Raw genomic sequence first — 20,495 nt, 5'->3', positions numbered from 1 at the left:
TGTGTAGAGGCAAATAAAAGATAACATGGCACAGTCCTGAGCCACTGCTTGGGGCTTCTATGTGGTAAGCCTAGGCTTTTGTATTGTTTTTCTTCTTGTTTGGGAGGACTGGACATAGTGAGCTCTGTTATACTGGGAAAAAGATGATTTAATACTAATCTAAGAATTTTACTCTGCCCAGCTAAGTAGATAATGATACCATTCACAGAGGCAAGAGAAGAAGCATGGTTAACTCACTTTGGGCCATATTTGTGGTGTTTGTGGGTTAACCATGTGATAATGTCCTTTGATAGTTGGATATATAGATCTTTTGCTCAGTGGAGAAGTCTGGGCTGTAGTTACACATTTGGGAGTATTTGGAGGTCCTTTACTTGGATAAGCAGCCCAGAGACAACATAGAGTAGAAAGAAAAGAGGACAAGAATGGATCCCTAGGAAAAGCCAACTTGAAGAAGAGGAGCAGGAGATAGGAGAGAAACCAGGAGAGATTGGTGTCATAGAAACAAAAAAAAGAGAGTTGCAAAGAGGGAAAGGTCAACTGTCAGAGCTAAAAACCCAGACCTCCTATCAGACCCCTATATCCAACTGCCTACCTGACATGCACTGGAATGTCTGACACATCTCAAAATCAGTGTCTCTAGAACAGAGCTGTTAATTCCTCCACAACCTGCCACACACATCCCTAAATATATTCCTCTCCTAGTCTTCCCTATCTCTGTAAATTGACATTTCCACTCATGCAAACAAAAAACAAAAATCATTCTTGATTACTCCCGTTCCTTCACTCCTACCATTCAATCTATTAACAGGTTCTGCAAATTCTGCATCTAAAATATATGTTGAATATGACTATCTCCACCCATCTTCACTATTCTAAGCCATAATGTTGTCTTCTGACTGAACCACAGCATCCTAGTTGGTCTCCTCCCTGCTTCCACAGTTCTCCCCTGCAATCTATTCACCAGAGTGGCCAGGTGATCTTTTTTTTTTTTTAATCAAGTCAGTTTTGTTGATACATATTAATAAAGCATAAAATCCACCCTAAGTGTACAATCAGTGTTATTTGGTATAATGATATAGCTGTGCATTCATCACTTCAATTATTATTAGAGCATTTGCCAGATGATCTTTTAAAAAATAAACCAGGTCATGACACTCTCTTGCTTTAAGTTCTTTAATGGCTTCTCGTTCTTTGAATAAAATCCAAACTCTTTACCTTGGTGTTGTGTCCTGCTGAACCAGCAGCAGAATCACCCCAAAGGAAGAAATAGGGGGAAACCCAGCCAGAACTGCCCCAAACCACCCCACAATGTGGTCTGTTGAGATTCCAAAGAAAGAGGCACTGCGCTCCAGGATAATCAGTCCTAAAGTGTTTATTAGAGGAACTTACAGAAAGCTGCAGCTACCTCATGACAGACAGTGAGGTGGCAAGAAGTTCGCTTGAGTATCTCCACACCTATAACAACTACTCTTTACATTATATGGGCCTGCAGGGTAAAGGTGACTGAATGGCAGAGGCTTGCATGCAAGTTTTGGGAAAACAGCTGGGTATATACTCTTTTCTCAAAACAAGATATACTTGGGGTGGGTAGCATTTAAGGTTATGGCAGCTAAAGCTTAGTTTGCTTTCAGGGAGGGATGCTTGAGGAGAGGGTGGCAGGGGCGAGGTCAGGTAGGAGATGTTCTAGGTATCATCCACTTGGGGCTTACAGAACTCTGTGTGAACTGTCTCTTGCCTACTTCTGCAACCCCATTTCATTCATCCCTCTCCTGTACTCACTGTAGTATTCTGGTCACACTGCCGCTTCTTTCTCTTCCTCAGTTTCTTCCAGTATACCAAGTCCTTTTCCACCTCTTCATAATTGTTTTTTCCCCTCTGCTTGGATTACACTTTCCCGTATCTTGCATACTTGTTTATTTTCATCCTTTAGGTTCCAGATCAGATGTTGCTTCATTGAAGAAGCATTCCTGACCACCTTATCTAAAGGAATTTCCCTCAGTGACTCTCATCATCCTGATTATTTTCTTCACAGCATTTGTCACTATCTGTAAAATCTAGTTTCTTTATGAAGAATTATTTTGTTTCTTTTTTGACTTGTTTGACCTTCTCCACTCCCATCCCCTTAACAATAATCTCATGGATAAAAGGATTTAGTCTGCTTTGATGTTCATTGCTCTTGAACATATTTGACACATAGTAGACCTTCAACGATTTTTGCTGTTGTTTTTCTCTTAAGATACAATCATAAGGTAAAGCCCAAAGAAAAAGTTTCTCTCCCATCCCTGCCCCATAGTAGCCCTTCTCAGAAGCACCTATGATCTCCAGTTTTATTTTAGTTCCAGAGGTAGTCTATGCATATATAAGCATATATGCTTGTCACTCCCACCCCCCTTTTTTTCAAAAACATAAATAGTAGGGAAATATATAGTGTTCTGTGCCTTTCTTTTTTCACAGAAAGTGTGTTTGTATTTGTCTGCCAAAGTCTTCTGATGCCTTTGTACCTTATAAAGGGTATTTATTTAGGGTAAAGTCTTTAAGTCCCTAGGCCCTGGAAAGTTCAACTCAAAGTATCACAATAGGGACTTTTTCACCAAAGTCAGTTGAAGCAAGATGGTCGCCAATCTCTGGCTGGTCTCTGCCTTCCCTTCTGCCTTCCCCTCTTCCTCTTGAGGCTCCACAGACCCAGCCTCCTAAGGCTTCATGCTTAAGTGAAGTCTATTTTCTCCTGGCATAGGGCTTGTTTCTTTCTGGGCCTCTTATATCAGTCAATTTGTTCTGATTTCTTCTGAATCTCAGCTCTAAGTTGTCAGGCAAAATGTCTCCTCTCTCCCTGGGACTTGAGCTGTTGGAGTCTTCTTCTTTCTGTCACATGGCCAGATCAAAAATGACAAAGCTCTCTCTTTCCTGTGTGTCTTCTTGTGTCTATGTGAGTATATTTATATCAGACACAGCAAGGGGGTAGAGACTCAACCAGAATCATGCCCACTGATATAGTCAAATCAAAACCCTAATCTTAACAGGTAATCTAATCAAAGACACTTCAGCTGAATTTAATGCAATGAAAGGGTATCACACCCAGAGGAATAGATTAATTTACAAACATAATTTTTTTTCTGTTTTGGAATTCATAAAATAATTTCAAACTGCCGCAATATCTTAGAGATCATTCCATGTCTCCATATATAGATCTACCCCATTCATCTTAAAATCTTTATAGTATTCCACTGAATGGGTGAATCTTAATTTATTTAAATCAGTCCCCTGTTAAATTTGTTTCTGATCTTCTGTTTATAAACAGTGCTATGATGAATGTTCTTTTGCATATATCATTGTCCACATGTATCAGTATTGAATAGGGTTAAGAATGTGGATTTGGTTTGAAACCTATCTCTGACACTCAAAAACTTTGTGACCTCAGGCAAGTTACTTAATTTCCCTGTGCTTCAGTTTCCCCATCGGCAAATTGGAGGTAATAATAGAAACAAATATCATAAACTGAGAGACAGGCGACTGAAATAATGCATGGCTCTGCTAGGTGCTCAGTACTGTTCTCTGTTGTTAATATTGTTATCATCTATAGCTACATTGTTCACTATGGAAGCCACTAGCCACTTGTTGCTATTGAACACTTAAAATATAGCTAGTCTAAATTGAGATGTGCTGTAAGGATAAAATACACAGTGGATTTTGAAGACTCACTACAAAAAAGGAATGTAAGCTATCTCATTAGTAATTTTATATTAAGTACATGTTGAAGTGATAATATTTTGGATATATTGGGTTATTGAAAATATAATTTCACCTGTTTTTTTTTTTTTAATATTGCAACTAGAAAATTTTAAATGACGTGGCTTGCGTTTGTTGCTCACACATTTCTCTTGGCTACTGCTGATCTATAGGATAAATTTCTAGAAGTGGAACTTCTGGGTCAAAGGGAATATGCAGGAAAACATGGCATTCTCTTTAAGATGGTTGTGCCAATTGCTATTCTCACCAATATATGAGCGCCCACCTTCCGGTGTTGTGTTATCAAACTGTGGTCTTTGCCCCTCAGGTGAAATATGTCATTATGTTTAGTTTGTACCTCTGTTATGAGTGAAATTAAGCATCTTTTCATGTATTTAAAAGATATTTGTATTTTTCTTCCTGAGAACTGTTAAAGGACATTCTCATTTTTCTTTTGGGCTTCTGCCCTTTTTCTTATTAATTTGTAGAAACTCTTTATACATAAAAACTAGCCCTTGGTCATTTGTTTTGCAGATATTTCCCCCCAGGTTATTATTTGTCTTTTGACTTTATGATATTTTTTCAATGTAGTAAATTTTGTCAATTTTGTCAATCTTTTAAGGTTTCTAGGTTCTATGTCATGCTTAGAAAAGCTTTTCTCATTCATATAATTTTTGATCCATCTGCTACATATTTTTGTGTAGTGTGAGATAAGATAAAATTTTATTTTTTTTCAAATGGCCCCTATGTTGATCCTTTATTTATTTATTTATTATTGAGTAATATATCATTTCCCCACTGACTTGAAATAATACATTTAATAAATGCTACATTTCCATTGCATTTGAAGGTGTTTATGTATACTCTAGTCTGCTTATTGATATTTAAATTAGTATACCTATATAAAATCATTTGGCATTTAACATTTCTTCTAGGGTAGTGGGTACAGCTCAGTGGTTGAGTATCTCCTTCCCATGTACTAGGTCCTAGGTTTAATCCTTGGTAACTCCTAAAAGAAGAAAAATAAAATAAAATTTCTTCTAATAAGTGGTAGGGCTAGTTGCTTCTCATCACTACTCTTCTGAAATTTCCTGGCTCTTTCTACAACTTATTTTACTGTAAGAACTTTAAAATCTATTTGTCCAAATTTAAAGAAAGGTGTTTTGACATTTTTATTGGAATCACATTACATTTATGGATTAATTTAGGGAGCTTCAATATCTATTCATAGCAGTGGGGAGAAATTTTTCATTTTCTATTTTCATTGAAAGTGAAGCCCTTCAAGGACTTTTTTGTTAGGGGGAATTTCAGTTCCAGCTCCCTACCTTACACACGGGCATTGCAACTGAAGTCCTAGATAAAAGGGTATCCTATTGCATCAGCCATTTACTCTGGTTTTCAATTTTTTTCTTTTCCCCCCACTGCCTGGATTTCTCCCTTTCCTTCTTGTGAGCTAGCTTATGCATTTAAGATAGTGTTTTTTCAATTTTATCTAACATTTTGAGTTGTTTATAGAGGGAGAGTTTTCCAGGTCATCTAGTCTACCATATTGCTTGGCAGTAGATATTCAAATGTAGTCTTTCCTTTTCAGGATGTAATAGAGAAGATTCATGTTAAACACATGGTAGAAGTCAGGATAGATATCCTCTAAGCAGAGTATCTTCTAACTTTGGGATCCTGTGAATTATTAGAAATACATTTTCTTGCTTTTTGGTAGCTGCTCCTAATATCTTATTATTGATCAAGCTAATTGACAAACTGACAACATACTGAAATGTAAATGGAGTAATTAATATGTTTTCTTGCCTGATATAGATGTTATCTGGTATGACATAAATGCTACTTTAATTTATAACTGAAAAATGATTTCTTTTATGTCATATAACAGAACCACTTGATAATGCTAAAATTTAATAATGTCAAGTTTTACAGGATAGTCCATGGTTTCTAAGATACTGTTTTTATTATATAGTTACAGATCTAAGAGTATGATTTGACACTATGATATATGCATATTATAATGTCATAATGATGCCCTGCTTGTTTATATTTTACCTGTGTTGTTATTAAAGTATACTTCTAAAAGAAAAAAATAGTACATGATCATTTTTCGAAGAGTCCTGTAAAATCATTACCATCAGCATCCTTTACAATTTATTAAATTAGCTGCATGTCAGTCTCCTATTTGATTAATTTGGTATGCATCTTTAGAAAGCCAAAGATCTCTACTGTAATTAAGAGGATCTGAGCCCCCTCTTGATATAGATATGGAGTGGACACAACCATTTCAGGGTCTACAGGATGTAGGAATAGAGTATGGATTAGAGTGGACTTACTGATATTCTATTCATGAACTATTATGATTAGTAATTGAAGAAAATGTGGCATTGGTGTGGAGAAAGTGGCCATGGTGGATGCTGGGGGTAGGGAGTGGGAGGAAGAGATGTGATGTGGGGGCATTTTCGGGACTTGGAGTTGTCCTGGGTGGTGCTGCAGGGACAGTTACTGGATATCGTATGTCCTCCCATGGCCCACTGGGTGGACTGTGGGAGAGTGTGGACTATGGTGTAGACCATTGACCATGAGGTGCAGTGGTGCTCAGAGATGTATTCACCAAGTGCAATGAATGTCTCATGATGGTTGTTGTTATGGGGGGAGGAGTGGGGTGAGGGGGGTGGGGGGTATATGGGGACCTCATATTTTTTGAATGTAACATTAAAAAAATAAAGACAAAAAAAAGAAGCTCTGACAAACATTTCAAGTAATTATAGCAGTATTTACCTATCATCTAGGTTTATTGGGAAAATGGTGCACAGATCACATCTCCACATGATAAAGAAATTCTGAAATGTATAGAAGAATGTGTGGAACCCTGGAATGGCTCTTGGAATGATAATCTAGTGGATACTAGCCCACTGAAGAAGGACCCTCTGCAGGACATTTGCAGGAGATACATGGAAGATCTGAAAAAGATCTGTTTTCACAGGTATCCAAGTGGGAATATATGATAGTATTATGTTAGAGTAAAGCAAAAAAATATCACAGGGGAAAAAAGGGAATGCAAATTGATGCCTATTCATTATATTAAAGTTGTAGGTAAATAACATTATTCATAATAGCCAAAAAGTAGAAATAATGCAAATGTCCATCAACTGATGAATGAATAAATGAATGTAGTATACACTGGAATATTATTTGGCCATAAAAAGAAATGATGTACTGATACATACTACAGCCTGAATGCATCTTGAAAACATACTAACTGAAAGAAACCAGTCACAAAGGACCATATATTATATACTTCCATATATATGAAATGCCCAGAATATGCAAATCTGTAAAGAGAGTCGATTAGTAGGTGCGTAAGGCTGGAGGGATTGGGAGGCTTCGGGGTGGCTTCTATGAAGTGTGGATTTCTTTTTGGGATAATGAGAATGTTCTTAAATTGATTATGGTGGTGATTCCACAACTCTAAATATATTGGATATGTATTTTAAATGGGTGTATTGTATAGTATGTGAATTATATCTCAGTGACGCTCTTAAAATTATAGCTAAATACATGTGTGCCCTCTATGTAAAATCAGGAATTTTCCTTTAAAATTTACCTTTTCTATAAAGCTAACATTATCGCTGGAAAGAATCTTGGCTTGCTGAGGTATATTTCCCTACTCTACAAAATAGATTTTAGCTTTTTGTCTAGTTTATGTTATTTTCAAAAGCACACCCTTTGACTATAATTTGTCTGCCTCTCCTTCCAAAATGAGAAGTGGGCAGTAGTCCTTGCTAAATGGAGCTAGTGATAGTAAATATTAAAATATTTTCATCCTTTTGTTATCTTTTCTAATTTTGTTTACATATAAGCACTTTTACCTGGGTCATTTTAAATCTGAAGTTTCACAAAGACGTTTGTAAATCATTTAACACATATATGGTTAAGACTTATCATGGGCCAGGCATTGAAAATTTAGAGCAAAACACATGAGGTCCCTACCTTCAAGGAGCTTATATTTTGTCAGCAATTAAATAAAAATAATTATAAAATGTTATAGATTATCATTGGTGCTATGAAGAAAATAGGGTGCTATGATGGGGAATAATAAAGAAGATTCTTCTTAGGAGAATGGTGGTCAGGGAAGGCCTCTGTGAAAAAAAGGCATTTAAATTGAATCTTGGGAACTGGCTTGAGTCAGTCATGATTAGATGTAAGAGGGCCAGCAGATCAAGACAGAACATTCCAGACAGAGGAAACAGCAAGCATAAAGACTTGAAATGGGGAAACGGACTTGGCCCAGTGGTTAGGGCATCCGTCTACCACATGGGAGGTCCGCGGTTCAAACCCTGGGCCTCCTTGACCCATGTGGAGCTGGCCCATGCGCAGTGCTGATGCGCGCAAGGAGTGCCGCCCCGCGTAGGGAAGCCCCACGTGCAAGGAGTTCGCCTGTAAGGAGAGCCGCCCAGTGCGAAAGAAAGTGCAGCCTGCCCAGGAATGGTGCCGCCCACACTTCCTGTGTGGCTGACGACAACAGAAGTGAACAAAGAAACAAGACGCAGCAAATAGACACAGAGAACAGACAACCAGGGGAGGGGGGGGGAATTAAATAAATAAAAAATAAATCTTTACAAGAAGAAAAAAAAAGACTTTGAAATGGAAAAGAGCTTGGTGTGCATATTTATCAGACTTTTCCCAAGAAACCAACAGAATATATATTGAAAAAATCTTTTTATATATTTATACATATATATATATAATCTTATTTTAAGGATTTGGCTAATGTGATTGTAGGAGGTGACAAGTCTGAAATCTGTAGGGCAGGCTGGAAACTCAGGCAGGTTATACTGCAGTCCTTTTTTTAAAATAAAATACACTTTATTTTTAAAGAGGTTTTAGATTACAGAAAAATTACACAGAAAATATGAGGGATTCCCATATACCCCGCCCTTTTTCCCTCCCAGTTTCCCCAATTAATAACATCTTACAGTTGTGTGGTACATTTGTTACAATTATTGAATAAATATTGAAGCATTGCTTCTAACCAGAGTCTGTAGTTTACCTTAATTCCAATGCCCCCCAAATGCCCTGTGTTCCACCTGTTATTTCCTCCCCTTCCCTTAGTACCTCCATTCACCACTATTTTTATAGCAATGTTACATGTTCTTCCATTACTACAATATTAATAGTTCACTTTGTCCATGGTTGTATTCTCCCTTTATGTTTGTTCATAATAGCCAAAAAGTAGAAATAATGCAATTATTGAAGATTTGGGGATGGTCATGCCTGTGCTGCCTCAGACTGAGAGGGTCTTAGATTTTATGGGGCAGATACTGCCGTCTTAAAAGCATATTTTCTTTTCTGAGAAACCTCAGATTTCTCAGATTTTTGTTCTTAAACTCTTAAACTAATTGGATGAATTCCACTCACATTATTAAGATTAATCTCTTCTACGTAAAGTCAATTGATTGTAGATGTTAACCACATGTACAGAATACCTTCACACAAAATTAACCACCATGCTCTTTTTAAAAATGACAGAAAGCCAGAAAACTGGAGGGTACTTAGTGTGGGGGTGGAGACTGGGATGAGAAGAGAGGGAAGATGAGGCAGGAATCAGATCAAGTGGAACCTTATTGGCCACGGGAAGGAGTTGGGATTTAATTCCAAATTAACTGAGAAACCATTGAGGAGCTTTGAAGCAGGGGGTGGCACCACCTGATTTACTTTATGAAAAGATCATTCTGGTTACTGTGCCTGGATGAGATGGAGGTAAAAAGGGGAGCAGGGAAGGAGACCAGTTAGAAAGCAAGATAAGATGATGACTTAGTCTACAGTGGTGGCAGTGGAAAGGGAGAATAGACAGATTTGAGAGATATTTCAAGGTAGAACCAGTGGGACTTGGAAGATAAATTGAATGTAGACAGAAGGGAAGGACTTACAGATGACTTCTGAGGTCTAGCTTTCTTTACTAGCTGGGTAAACACTGTACAAATTAATAATTTGGAGAAAAAGAGGGAGAAATAGTGTAATGAGGTTTGGGGCATAGGTTTGAAAGAGTCTCAAGAGTTCAGTTTGGGATCTTTAATATTACAGTCCCTATGAGATATCTAAGAGGAGCTATCAAGTAAGTAGTTAGATGTGAGTCTGGAGATCAAAGGAGAAGTTTGTGCTAAAGATTTAAAATTTGAAGTTGTCAGCACATAGTAGGTTTACAAGGTCAAATGAATGAGATGCCAGATACGTGTACGTAGAAAGAGAAAAACCAGAAGGATCTTCTTAAACATATGCAGGTAAGTAGAGAAATAAGTAAAGGAGGTTAAGAAGGAGCAGTCATGTAAATAGAAGAGAAAATGTGGTGTCACTAAGGGCTAGTGAGGGGAGTATTTCAAAAGGAAGTAGTTAGCTATATAAAATGCTGTTGAGGGTCAAGAAGATAAGGACAAAGAAATATTTATTGGATATGTTAATGTGGAGGTTATTAATGACCTTGGTATGACCAGTTTCATGGGGTTCTTAGGAAAGAAGTCAGATTGAAACTGGTTGATAAGTAAATGGGCTCACTTATAATTGGAGAAAATGCAAGTTAAAACAACAAAAAACACTATTTCACATGTAACAAAGGAAACAAAGTCTGACTACCCTAAGCATTAACAAGAATATGGAGACATGAGAACCCTGATGCACAGCTATAGAAGATAAACTGGTAAAACTAATTTGAAGAAATATTTGGCACACAGCAAAAGGAGGTATGCAAAAATATTCATTGCAGCATTGGTTGTAACAGTAAAAAAGCTGAAAAAATTCCAAGTGTCCATTTATAGCAGAGTGGATAAAATGTTCATACAATAGAATATGATAATAGGAATGAAATAGAATATGAAATAGACTATGATAACTAGGAACTAAGATTTTAGCATAAGAGAAACATATAAAATCAAAGAAAATAAATTTTATAACTAGAACTTTAAAAATGAATTTGAAATATTAGTATGAGCTCATTACTCATTTACTCTAAGATACTATTTCTATTCATTGAAAAGACTATGAGTATCCCTAAAGCTCAGATTGTGGTTTTTCAATGCCATTTCCCACTAAAAGTAATCGGGACTCCTTGGAGAAATTGCTGATATAGGACTGGGGCAGGAAATGTACTAAATAAGCCTGACAGATACCTTTTTTTGCCAGTAAGCAAGGAAGCTATCAAAGATACCAGTATCGTGTCAAAGAACATAGGAGTCAACTTGGCAGGAATTCCTACTGACTGAAGATGAGACAATTGGGCATCATTCTTTTTGATGCCCAAGAGAGTTGATATAGCTCAGTGGTTGAGCACCTCCTTCCCACATATGAGGTCCCTGGTTCAATCCCCAGTACCTCCTAAAATGAAAAATCATCAGTGTAATGAATTAAAACATTAAACGTAAGTCCATGACTGGTAGTAATACTCAAAAACCTACTTCATTGGTCACCTTAGAGATTTGCTAGGCATAAACATACTGAAAATTGATAAATACTTGGATCTTTCTTTTATTTTCTTCTGACTTTCCTGTATGGACTGGATTTCAAGCTCAATCAAAGGATAAATATTCTTTAAAGATGAAATCCAACTAACAAATGCAGAAGGAATAATAGAATTCACTATTTTATAACCTCTAATGAAAAATCCATCTAAGCAATGATCATCAAGGACTGCTAAGACCAATAGGTGAAAGATTGATGGGAAATTTATTAATGGATGGATTGGACTGACAGTACCGTGACCCACTAATGAATCTAAGTTTAACATCATTGAAAGTAAGGTAGACATTATTGTGCCTCCCTTGTGATTCAATAGGAAGTACACAGCACCTATTCTTGCCAAAATAATTAAATGAATCTAATCTTTGATCTCAATTCAACTACCTATTTACAGAAAACATGGAGATAGAGTTATGTGTTAATACCAAAAGTACACACTCAGCCTAAATAATACGTAAGAAATTCTATAGGGCAAATTATATAGTTTCTTCAGCTAATAAATGATATGGAAGAAAAGAAAGGAGAGAAGAACATTAACAGATCAAAAGAGACTTGAGAGACATCAGTCAAATGAAGTGGACCTTGTTTAGAATCAAGTAAACAAGCTGTAAAATATTTTTGAGACACTTGGGAAATTTAAACATAGGCTATTAGATGGTATTAAGAAATTATTGTTAATTTTGTTAGGTGTAATAATGGTATTATGATTATGTTTTTAAATAGTAAAGCATTTTCCTATAAAATAATATGTCCTGAATAAACTAAAGTTGATTGGCAGAATGATGATAAATGTGGAAAGGAGATGATGGGCGTATGGCATTTGGGCGTTATGCTATTCTTTCTGCTTTTGTGCATGTTTGAAAATTGTCATAATGCAAAGTGGGGGAGGTTCATAAATGGTAAGAAAGGATGTAGAGAGTTTTGCTGTGGAAGAGACCAGAGAAATGTGGACTTGATGCGAATGGGAATGATGCCAGAGAGCGAAATTAATGGAAGTTCTGTAGTTCATAAGTGAGAGGAGAAGGGCACCAGAGCAGAAAAGAAGGGATTGACCTTTGATAAGAAGAACTCTTCCTCATAGTTGCCATATGGAAGAAGGAAAAGAAATATGCAGATGCTGGTGGGGTTGTAGATTTGGTTATCCATGTGGAAGGTTAAGAAGTTCTTATCAGGGAAGCGGACTTGGCCCAGTGGTTAGGGCATCCATTTACCACATGGGAGGTCCATGGAGTGCCATGCCACGCAGGGGTGTCCCCACGTAGGGGAGCCCCACGCGCAAGGAGTGCACCCCGTAAGGAGAGCCGCCCAGCGCGAAAGAAAGTGCAGCCTGCCTACGAATGGCGCCGCATACACAGAAAGCTGACACAACAAGATGACACAATAAAAAAAGAAACACAGATTCCCGTGCCACTGACAACAACAGAAGTGGACAAAGAACACACAGCAAATAGACACAGAGAACAGACAACTGGGGTGGGAGGGGGGAAGGGGAGAAAAATAAATAAAATAAATAAATCTTAAAAAAAAAAAGAAGTTCTTATCAGATGGCTTCTCTGTCTCAAAGTATATGATGAAGGGAGAGAAAAGGAATATGGGGAGTTTGAGAATAAAAGGTATCAATTAAATCATCATCTTGGAATGTAAAAAGTAAGCCTATTTGGGTGACAAAGTAGGATTGCCTGACATGTTGAGTGTCTATTTAAAGTGAAGCCATTCAGTCCTTTTGTGAGATTTATTTTATCTATATTTAGCTATTTGGTATAGGCCTGGTATAGGTGTCAAGGTAGCCAAAATATGGAAGAAGGTGATTGAAATTAGGTATCTTGAGATCTAAGCTGCATGAAAAGGAAGTAAAGAAAGGAGGGATCTGCCAGAAAGTGGGAGAGACCAGTGAGGAAGTTTTTGTGATGATTCTGGTAAGAGATGATAGGATGATGACTTGTTTTAGGGTAATGGCATAGCAGATGGTGGGAAGTGATCTAATCAAGGAATTGAACCATACAAAGGGAGAATGTAATTGAATTTAAAATACTTTGATCTTTACATTAATATTGTATAGTTTCATTTTGTTTTTAATACCATATACTTCTGCTGAAGGCTTTAAATACTTTTTTCTCAGAATTTATTTTTCATTAAATCACAAGAAATGATTTTGTGATAATTTTCTTTTACAGGGAATTAAACTCAAAGACTACCTTGAAATTTGTTCACACCTCTTTTCATGGGGTTGGGCATGACTATGTGCAGTTGGCTTTTCAAGTATTTGGTTTTAAGCCTCCAATTCCAGTACCAGAACAAAAAGATCCTGATCCAGACTTCTCTACTGTTAAATGCCCAAATCCTGAAGAAGGAGAATCCGTGCTGGTATTTTTTAAAAATATCTATTTAAATCATTATTAGTTTATTAAACTTTATCAGAATAGAAAAAACTCATTGACAATTCAAAAATTACTTACAAAAGCAGAAACCACTTTAGTTTACATCTTTTAAATTTTATTAGAGCCATGTGTTCTATTTTAGATTGAAATCTCTATGGTAGGTGTCTCTATCTGTATACTTTTTTCATTTTAAAAAGAATTTATTGAAGTATATCATTCATGCATGAACATACATAAACAATAACCATATTGTAAAAGTTGTGAACTTACAAAACAAACATGCATAACATCATACCCCACCATAAATACCCTGCATTGCTGTGAAATATTTGTAGCAAATTATTAAAGAACATTGTCAAAGTATTACTACTAACTATAGTCCCTATCTTACATTTGGTGTATTTTCTCCCAGCCCACCCTATTATTTTCTTTTGTTCATAAGCCATATAATTTCTCTAAAGTGTACAATCAATGGTATTTTCTTCCTGCATACTTCTTATTTTTAAATGTAGCAAACTATATCCTCCTAAAATTCGTATGACTAACATAATACCTACATTTAGGAACATTAAGTTTGAATTTATGTTCTTCAGTATAATCTGGCTTTTTTGGTCACCGTTTCAGGAACTTTCTCTGAGACTGGCAGAGAAAGAAAATGCTCGGATAGTGCTAGCCACAGATCCTGATGCAGACCGACTGGCAGTGGCAGAACTGCAGGAAAAGTAAGTAGAATCTGTTCTTTGATGAAAAGCTGAAATTCTGAAAAACAATTTTTTGTTTTATATCTTACAGGCTCATTGAAAATAATGAAAAATAAAAAAAGAAGAAAAATCTTCTGTAAGCTCTAGCATCTAGAGACCTAAGTTGATATTTCTATATCAACCTAAGTTATTTTAACTTTTCCTTCCAATCTTTTTTCTAATCAAATAGTTAAAGACATATTTGATTTTATAAAATTATGATCATACTGTATATAGTTTCATATATTATTTTCCACTTAATATTGTACTGTGAGCAGTTTTCTCTGTCCTTAAATATTGTTTGAAAATACTAATTTCAAAACATCATAATATCCCAACTTATTGCTTTCTCAATTTATTTAATCATGTCCTAAGTTGGTCCTTTTGCCATTATAATGTTGTGACAAATGCAGAAAGACTTAAACATCTATCATAACTTCTTTCTTATTGAGTAGAGGAATTAAAGTAATAATTTGTCTAAAGACATTTGCAGAATGCATTCCCACCCTAAGCCCACCCCTGGTTGGTTAGAATAGAAGTAGTAGTAAATGTTTTCTAAATGACTCTATGTGATCATTGTTGGCTTTTCTTTTCTGAAGGATGCTAATTTGTAGTCAAGGGGTTTTAATGAGAAATTAGAATTTTTCTTCTCTCTACAGTGGTCGTTGGAACGTTTTCACAGGCAATGAACTGGCAGCTTTGTTTGGATGGTGGATGTTTGATTGCTGGAAGAAAAATAAATCAAGAAATGCTGATGTGAAGACTGTTTATATGTTAGCTACCACAGTCTCTTCCAAAATTTTAAAGGCAATTGCACTTAAAGAAGGATTTCATTTTGAAGTAAGAATAGATAATATCTGTGTGCTACTTTTCCAAACCTATTTCTATAAATAAAGGTATCTCCCCACCAAAACCAACTTTTACAGATTTCATTTATAATTGCACCATTTTTTCTAATTCTTTCATACTTTTTCATAGCTCAGACACCTTGACCCAAATCCATCCAATTTTGGGGACTAGATGAAATATTCTAAAAATTGTGTTAACATTTATTATTCTGTACAGCAGTACGTGGTTTTCGTACTGGGAAAATCTGTTTCCTGGTGGTCTTATCAATAACACAGACAACACTTCAAAAAAACCGTAGGTGTCATCAACCAGTTGTTTAGTTCCTCCAGACTCAGTCTTAAGCAGCTTTAATGGTCTTCTAAATTGCAAAGTTAAACCCAATAGTTCTACGGCTAAGAAACAAGTAATGACTGTCTTTCAACAGAGATCATTAACTTTTTCAACCTCAGGCAGTTATGCTGGTCTTTGGTAGACTGTTTTGTAGCTCCTGAAACTAATACCAGTTAAGTTGCCTTTACTCTACCATCTTAGCCAAATATTAATGAAAATATCACCTTTAGGTATTTTTCTTGAGCCATAGTCATGCTATCAGTCCTCATCACCAATTGACTGAGTAAAAGAAAATTTTACCTGTCTTTATGAATTGGAACTTCCTTTTTTTTTTAAGATTTATTTATTTATTTATTTTATTTATCTCCCCTGCTTGCCCCCCCCCCCCCCCCGCCCAGTTGTCTGCTCTCTATGTCCATTTGTTGTGTGTTCTTCTGTGTCCACTTGTATTCTTGTCAGTGGCACTGGGAATCTCTCTCTTTTTGTTGCACCATTTTGCTGCATTAGCTCTCGCTGTGTGTGTGGTGCCACTCCTGGGCAGACTGCACTTTTTTCACATGGAGCAGCTCTCCATGCGGGGCTCACTCCTTGCACGTGGGGCTCCCCTACACAGGGGACACCCCTGCATGGCATGACACTCCTTGCATGCATCAGCACTGCGCATGGGCCAGCTCACCACACGGGTCAGGAGGCCCTGGATTTGAACCCTGGACCTCCCATGTGGTAGGTGGATGTCCTATCAGTTGAGCCAAATCTGCCTCCCAGAACTTTCTAATCTTAGGTTTTCTAAAATACAAATAACAATATAAAAGAAATTGAAAGTTTGTTTGAACTTAAGATTCTGAATTACAATGATGTTAATTTTTTCCTTGTTAATAACTATGGCAAGAAAAATATATAATGAACACCAAAGAGAAAAAGAACATGATTCTAAAGACCGGTATTATAAATTTGCTTTCTTGTGTTTCTTGGGGAGGGGGGTGTGGTTTTAAGGATTTTCTTTTTGGTTTTGATCTCTTTGGTGAGAAGGTAAAGTATGTAAGGAATCTTAAGTTAGTAACGATGGGCTCTAGAGTTAGTGTGATCATACTCTTTCTGTCAATTCTAGTTCATCAGATGAAAAATACCCAAATCTAATTATCAAAGGACTTAGTACCTTTCTTGGTATTTTTATTTAGGCCACAGTATAATAGAAGGGTACAGTGGCTCAAGCATATGTTGTGATGATGTTGAAAGTACATCATTTAAAAAGCTTCATGACCTTTAATTATTCAAAGGAACTAAATCATAATCTTCATAGTTACTTTTATATTTAGTGGTTATAAAGCAACTTAAAGGACAGTTTCTGAGAAGCAGTGTAATCAAATCTTGGCTTCATCTCTTATATGCAACATAATCTTAAGCAAATTTGCTTAACTTTTGAGCCTCTGTTTTAGCAGCAGAGATTTTATGAGCATTAAAAGAGATAGTATATGTCAAGCACCTATTATAATGTTTGATAAATAGTAGATGATCAAAGTGTAAGTGTATATTTATTTTACTTTGTGCCTATAAGCATCACCACTAATAAGTATTGGATTATATTTGGTATAAATCACTATTATTGTGCCCAGTAAATAGTAGGTAATCAGTAGTGGCAGTGTATTCATCTGTGACACTTTACAACTGTGTGTCTCCATATGTAAATCTTTGGGTACCAGAAACCATAACAGAAGATCACTATGTGAGTGTTAGGTGCATTTAGTGACAAGTTTTTCTTTAATATGTATTTATAAGAGAGTCACTTAACTAGAGCAGCCTCCTCTGCATTTCAGGAAACATTACCAGGCTTTAAATGGATTGGAAGTAGGATAAAAGACCTCCTAGAAAATGGCAAAGAGGTCCTTTTTGCATTTGAAGAATCTATTGGTACGTAATAAATACTAAAATCTTTGAAATTTGATTGAGGGCATTTTTAAAAATATGGTAATTCAGTAAAGTAGAGTTTTTATCTTCTGGTTTTACATTTTGAGTTATAAAAGCTACAGAGGACTCAGAAATTTGTTGATGCATTTCTCATTGGGGGTGGGGGAAGAACCTAAAGGTTCCCTAAATATGTTCGGTATGGATGGATTTCATCATTACTAGGCTTTTAAATTAATTGATTCTTCAAAAAAAAAAAAAGTGAAACTATTGATATTATAGGCTTAAGTTTTCCTCCGAGAGTGTCCTTTCTAAAGATGTTTTTAATCCTCAGGCTTTCTGTGTGGAACTTCAGTTTTGGATAAAGATGGGGTGAGTGCAGCTGTTGTTGTGGCTGAGATGGCATCTTACCTTGAAACCATGAACATAACATTGAAACAGCAACTGATTAAGGTTTATGAAAAGTAAGTTTTATTATTATGAAGTTCATATGCTTTTTTCCCCACACTTAGCTTTCTAAAATTTTTTTGAGGAATAGGCAATCCTTTTTAAAAAGTATTAACATTGTTGAAATTAAGGACTGCCACTTTCTACAAAATACTTTAATAGGCTTATCTTTAATATGTATTTTTCTAAAAGACTTATTTAAAATACGATCTTAACACTTTAAATCTTTTTGCAGATATGGTTATCATATTTCAAAAACTTCATATTTCTTGTGTTATGATCCCCCTACCATCAAAAACATATTTGAAAGACTTCGCAATTTTCATTCTCCAAAAGAATATCCAAAAATTTGTGGGACTTATTCTATATTGCATATACGGGATGTTACTACTGGGTATGACAGCAGCCAGCCTAATAAGAAATCAGTAAGTACCTATTTAAAAAAAAAATTTTTTAACCAATTTTTAGTAATTCATAACTAAAATAGTAAAATAGTGGGACTTCAAGCCTGTGAGTTTCTGAAGGATCCTTTGTTTTTCTTCAGGGCAGTTTTAAGTGTGTTGACTCATCTTTCTACCTTTGATCCTGTCCTCATAACCCACCAAATACCATCTATGCTATCTGCAGAGTATGTTTATGTGTGTGTTGATGCTAAATGATGTGGAAAATAAAGTTTAAAAGCCTGCAATTTCAAAGCCATACATCTTCCTAATTTTAACTCCCCTTTCTACCTATATTTCCTATACCTTCAGTCAAATAGAAGAGCTTGTAATTCCTTACATTCATCCATATTTTAAAAATTTCTGTATTTTTGCTCAAGCTTTTTCCTCAGTCTATCTTTTCTTCCTATTGCTGCAGTTCTAAACTTTAACCCTTATTTAAGACCCAAGGCAAATGACAGTCTCTCCATATAACTTCAAGGTCCCATAATCAGATATCTTCTTCCTTAGGTTTCATTATGTATTGTGGCATTCATTACTTTCTATCTTATGTTATCATTATGTTGTATATGGCAGATTCATTTCCCAGAGTTCCCTCAGGATAGCTTAACAGACTTATCTATGGACTAGGCAGAGTGCCAATGCCAACCCATTTATTAAAAATCAGTAAAGTTTAATTTCTTTCTTAATTTTTAGATAAAAATATAAATATTTTTTTCTGCTCCCCAGGGGGAGCATAACCCCTGGAATATGTCCACCCCACTTTGGAAACCATTAACTGTTCGTGAAAGTGCTTTGGAATTATAAAGCACTTTGCAAATAGAGAAGCAGTGTGGACTTTGGAGGAGATAGACCCGGCTTTTACTTCTGGCTTTGCCACTTAGCTGATTGATTACCTTGGGCAAATCATTTACTCTCTTTGAGCCCTGTCTATATTTTGCATGATTAATGTTGAGACCCAGAGATCATGTATGTAAATTATATAACCCAGGCTTGGACTATTATGAGCATTCAGTAAATGGTTTATTTATTAATTATTATATAGGTAATCTTCTTTTGTATTTTATAATTCTTGAAAATGAGAAAAAATAACAGGTGTAATTAGCTGTTTTTGCAATGTGCATAGGTGCTGCCTATGAGTAAAAACAGCCAAATGATTACATTTACCTTTCAAAATGGCTGTGTTGCTACTCTTCGGACAAGTGGGACAGAACCAAAGATAAAGTATTATGCAGAGATGTGTGCATCACCTGACCAGAGGTGAGAATTGACTTTTTAATACAAACACACACAAACACTTAGAAGCTTTATTGAGACATAACTTATGTACTATACCATTTACCCATTTAAAGTGTACAAGTCATTGACTCTTTGTATACTCAAAGGGTTGTGCAAACATCACCACAATCAATTTTAGACCATTTCATCAGTCCAAAAAAAATTCCAGTTAGTAGTCACTTCCCAAATCCTTTCCTCCCTATACCCACCTGCCTACCCTGACCCCACCCTAGAAAACCACCAGTCTGCTTTCTATCTTTGTATTCTGGGCATTTCATTTAAATGGAATTATGCAAATTGTGGTCTTTTGTGATTGACATCTTTCACGTAGCATAATGTTTTCAAGGTTCACTTATTTTGTAGCATGTACCAGTACTTCATTCCATTTTATTGCTGAGTAATATTCTGTTACATGGATATACCACATTTTATTTATCCATTCATCAGTTGATGGACATTTGGGTTGTTTTAACTTTTTGGCTATTACAAATAATGCTGCTTTTAACATTCGTACACAGTTTTTTTGTGTGAACGTATGTTTTCATTTCTCTTGGGTATGTGGAGTGGAATCTCTAGGCCATATGGTAACTCTTTTTAACCTTTTGAGAAACTGCTAAACTGTTTTTCAAAGTAGATGCATCATTTGAGAATTGACTTTTAAAATTTCAGTGAATTTATATTCTTGGGAACTTTTTGAGATTGAACTGTTATATGATGAACGTAGAGAAATGATCAACAAATAATTAGTGTTTATTGACAAATATTTTCCACATCTATTATGATTTGACTTAATCTGCTAAATTAATTCCTTTAAGATTATGAATTATGACTAAATTGCTCTCCCACTTAGCTGATTGACTTTAGTAAACATTTATAGTCTAATTAAACATATC

The 20,495-nt window shown here is 35.8% G+C and overlaps 1 protein-coding gene across 1 annotated transcript in view; it reads left to right on the top strand.

Annotated features, from left to right (window-relative positions):
• Positions 1 to 20,495, top strand: part of PGM2L1 (phosphoglucomutase 2 like 1) — a 52,520-nt gene that overhangs the window by 24,522 nt on the left and 7,503 nt on the right. The window contains exons 6-13 of the mRNA XM_058305942.1: positions 6,519 to 6,712; positions 13,413 to 13,602; positions 14,241 to 14,338; positions 15,016 to 15,196; positions 17,350 to 17,443; positions 17,772 to 17,901; positions 18,120 to 18,309; positions 19,451 to 19,584. Coding sequence (XP_058161925.1) covers positions 6,519 to 6,712; positions 13,413 to 13,602; positions 14,241 to 14,338; positions 15,016 to 15,196; positions 17,350 to 17,443; positions 17,772 to 17,901; positions 18,120 to 18,309; positions 19,451 to 19,584 — 1,211 coding nt within the window. The remainder of the gene's footprint in view (positions 1 to 6,518; positions 6,713 to 13,412; positions 13,603 to 14,240; positions 14,339 to 15,015; positions 15,197 to 17,349; positions 17,444 to 17,771; positions 17,902 to 18,119; positions 18,310 to 19,450; positions 19,585 to 20,495) is intronic.

This window comes from Dasypus novemcinctus, chromosome 10 (assembly GCF_030445035.2).
Source record: "Dasypus novemcinctus isolate mDasNov1 chromosome 10, mDasNov1.1.hap2, whole genome shotgun sequence".
Lineage (NCBI taxonomy): Eukaryota > Metazoa > Chordata > Mammalia > Cingulata > Dasypodidae > Dasypus > Dasypus novemcinctus.
The sequence above is the reverse complement of the archived record's forward strand: the minus strand, read 5'-3'. Positions and strand labels throughout refer to the sequence as shown.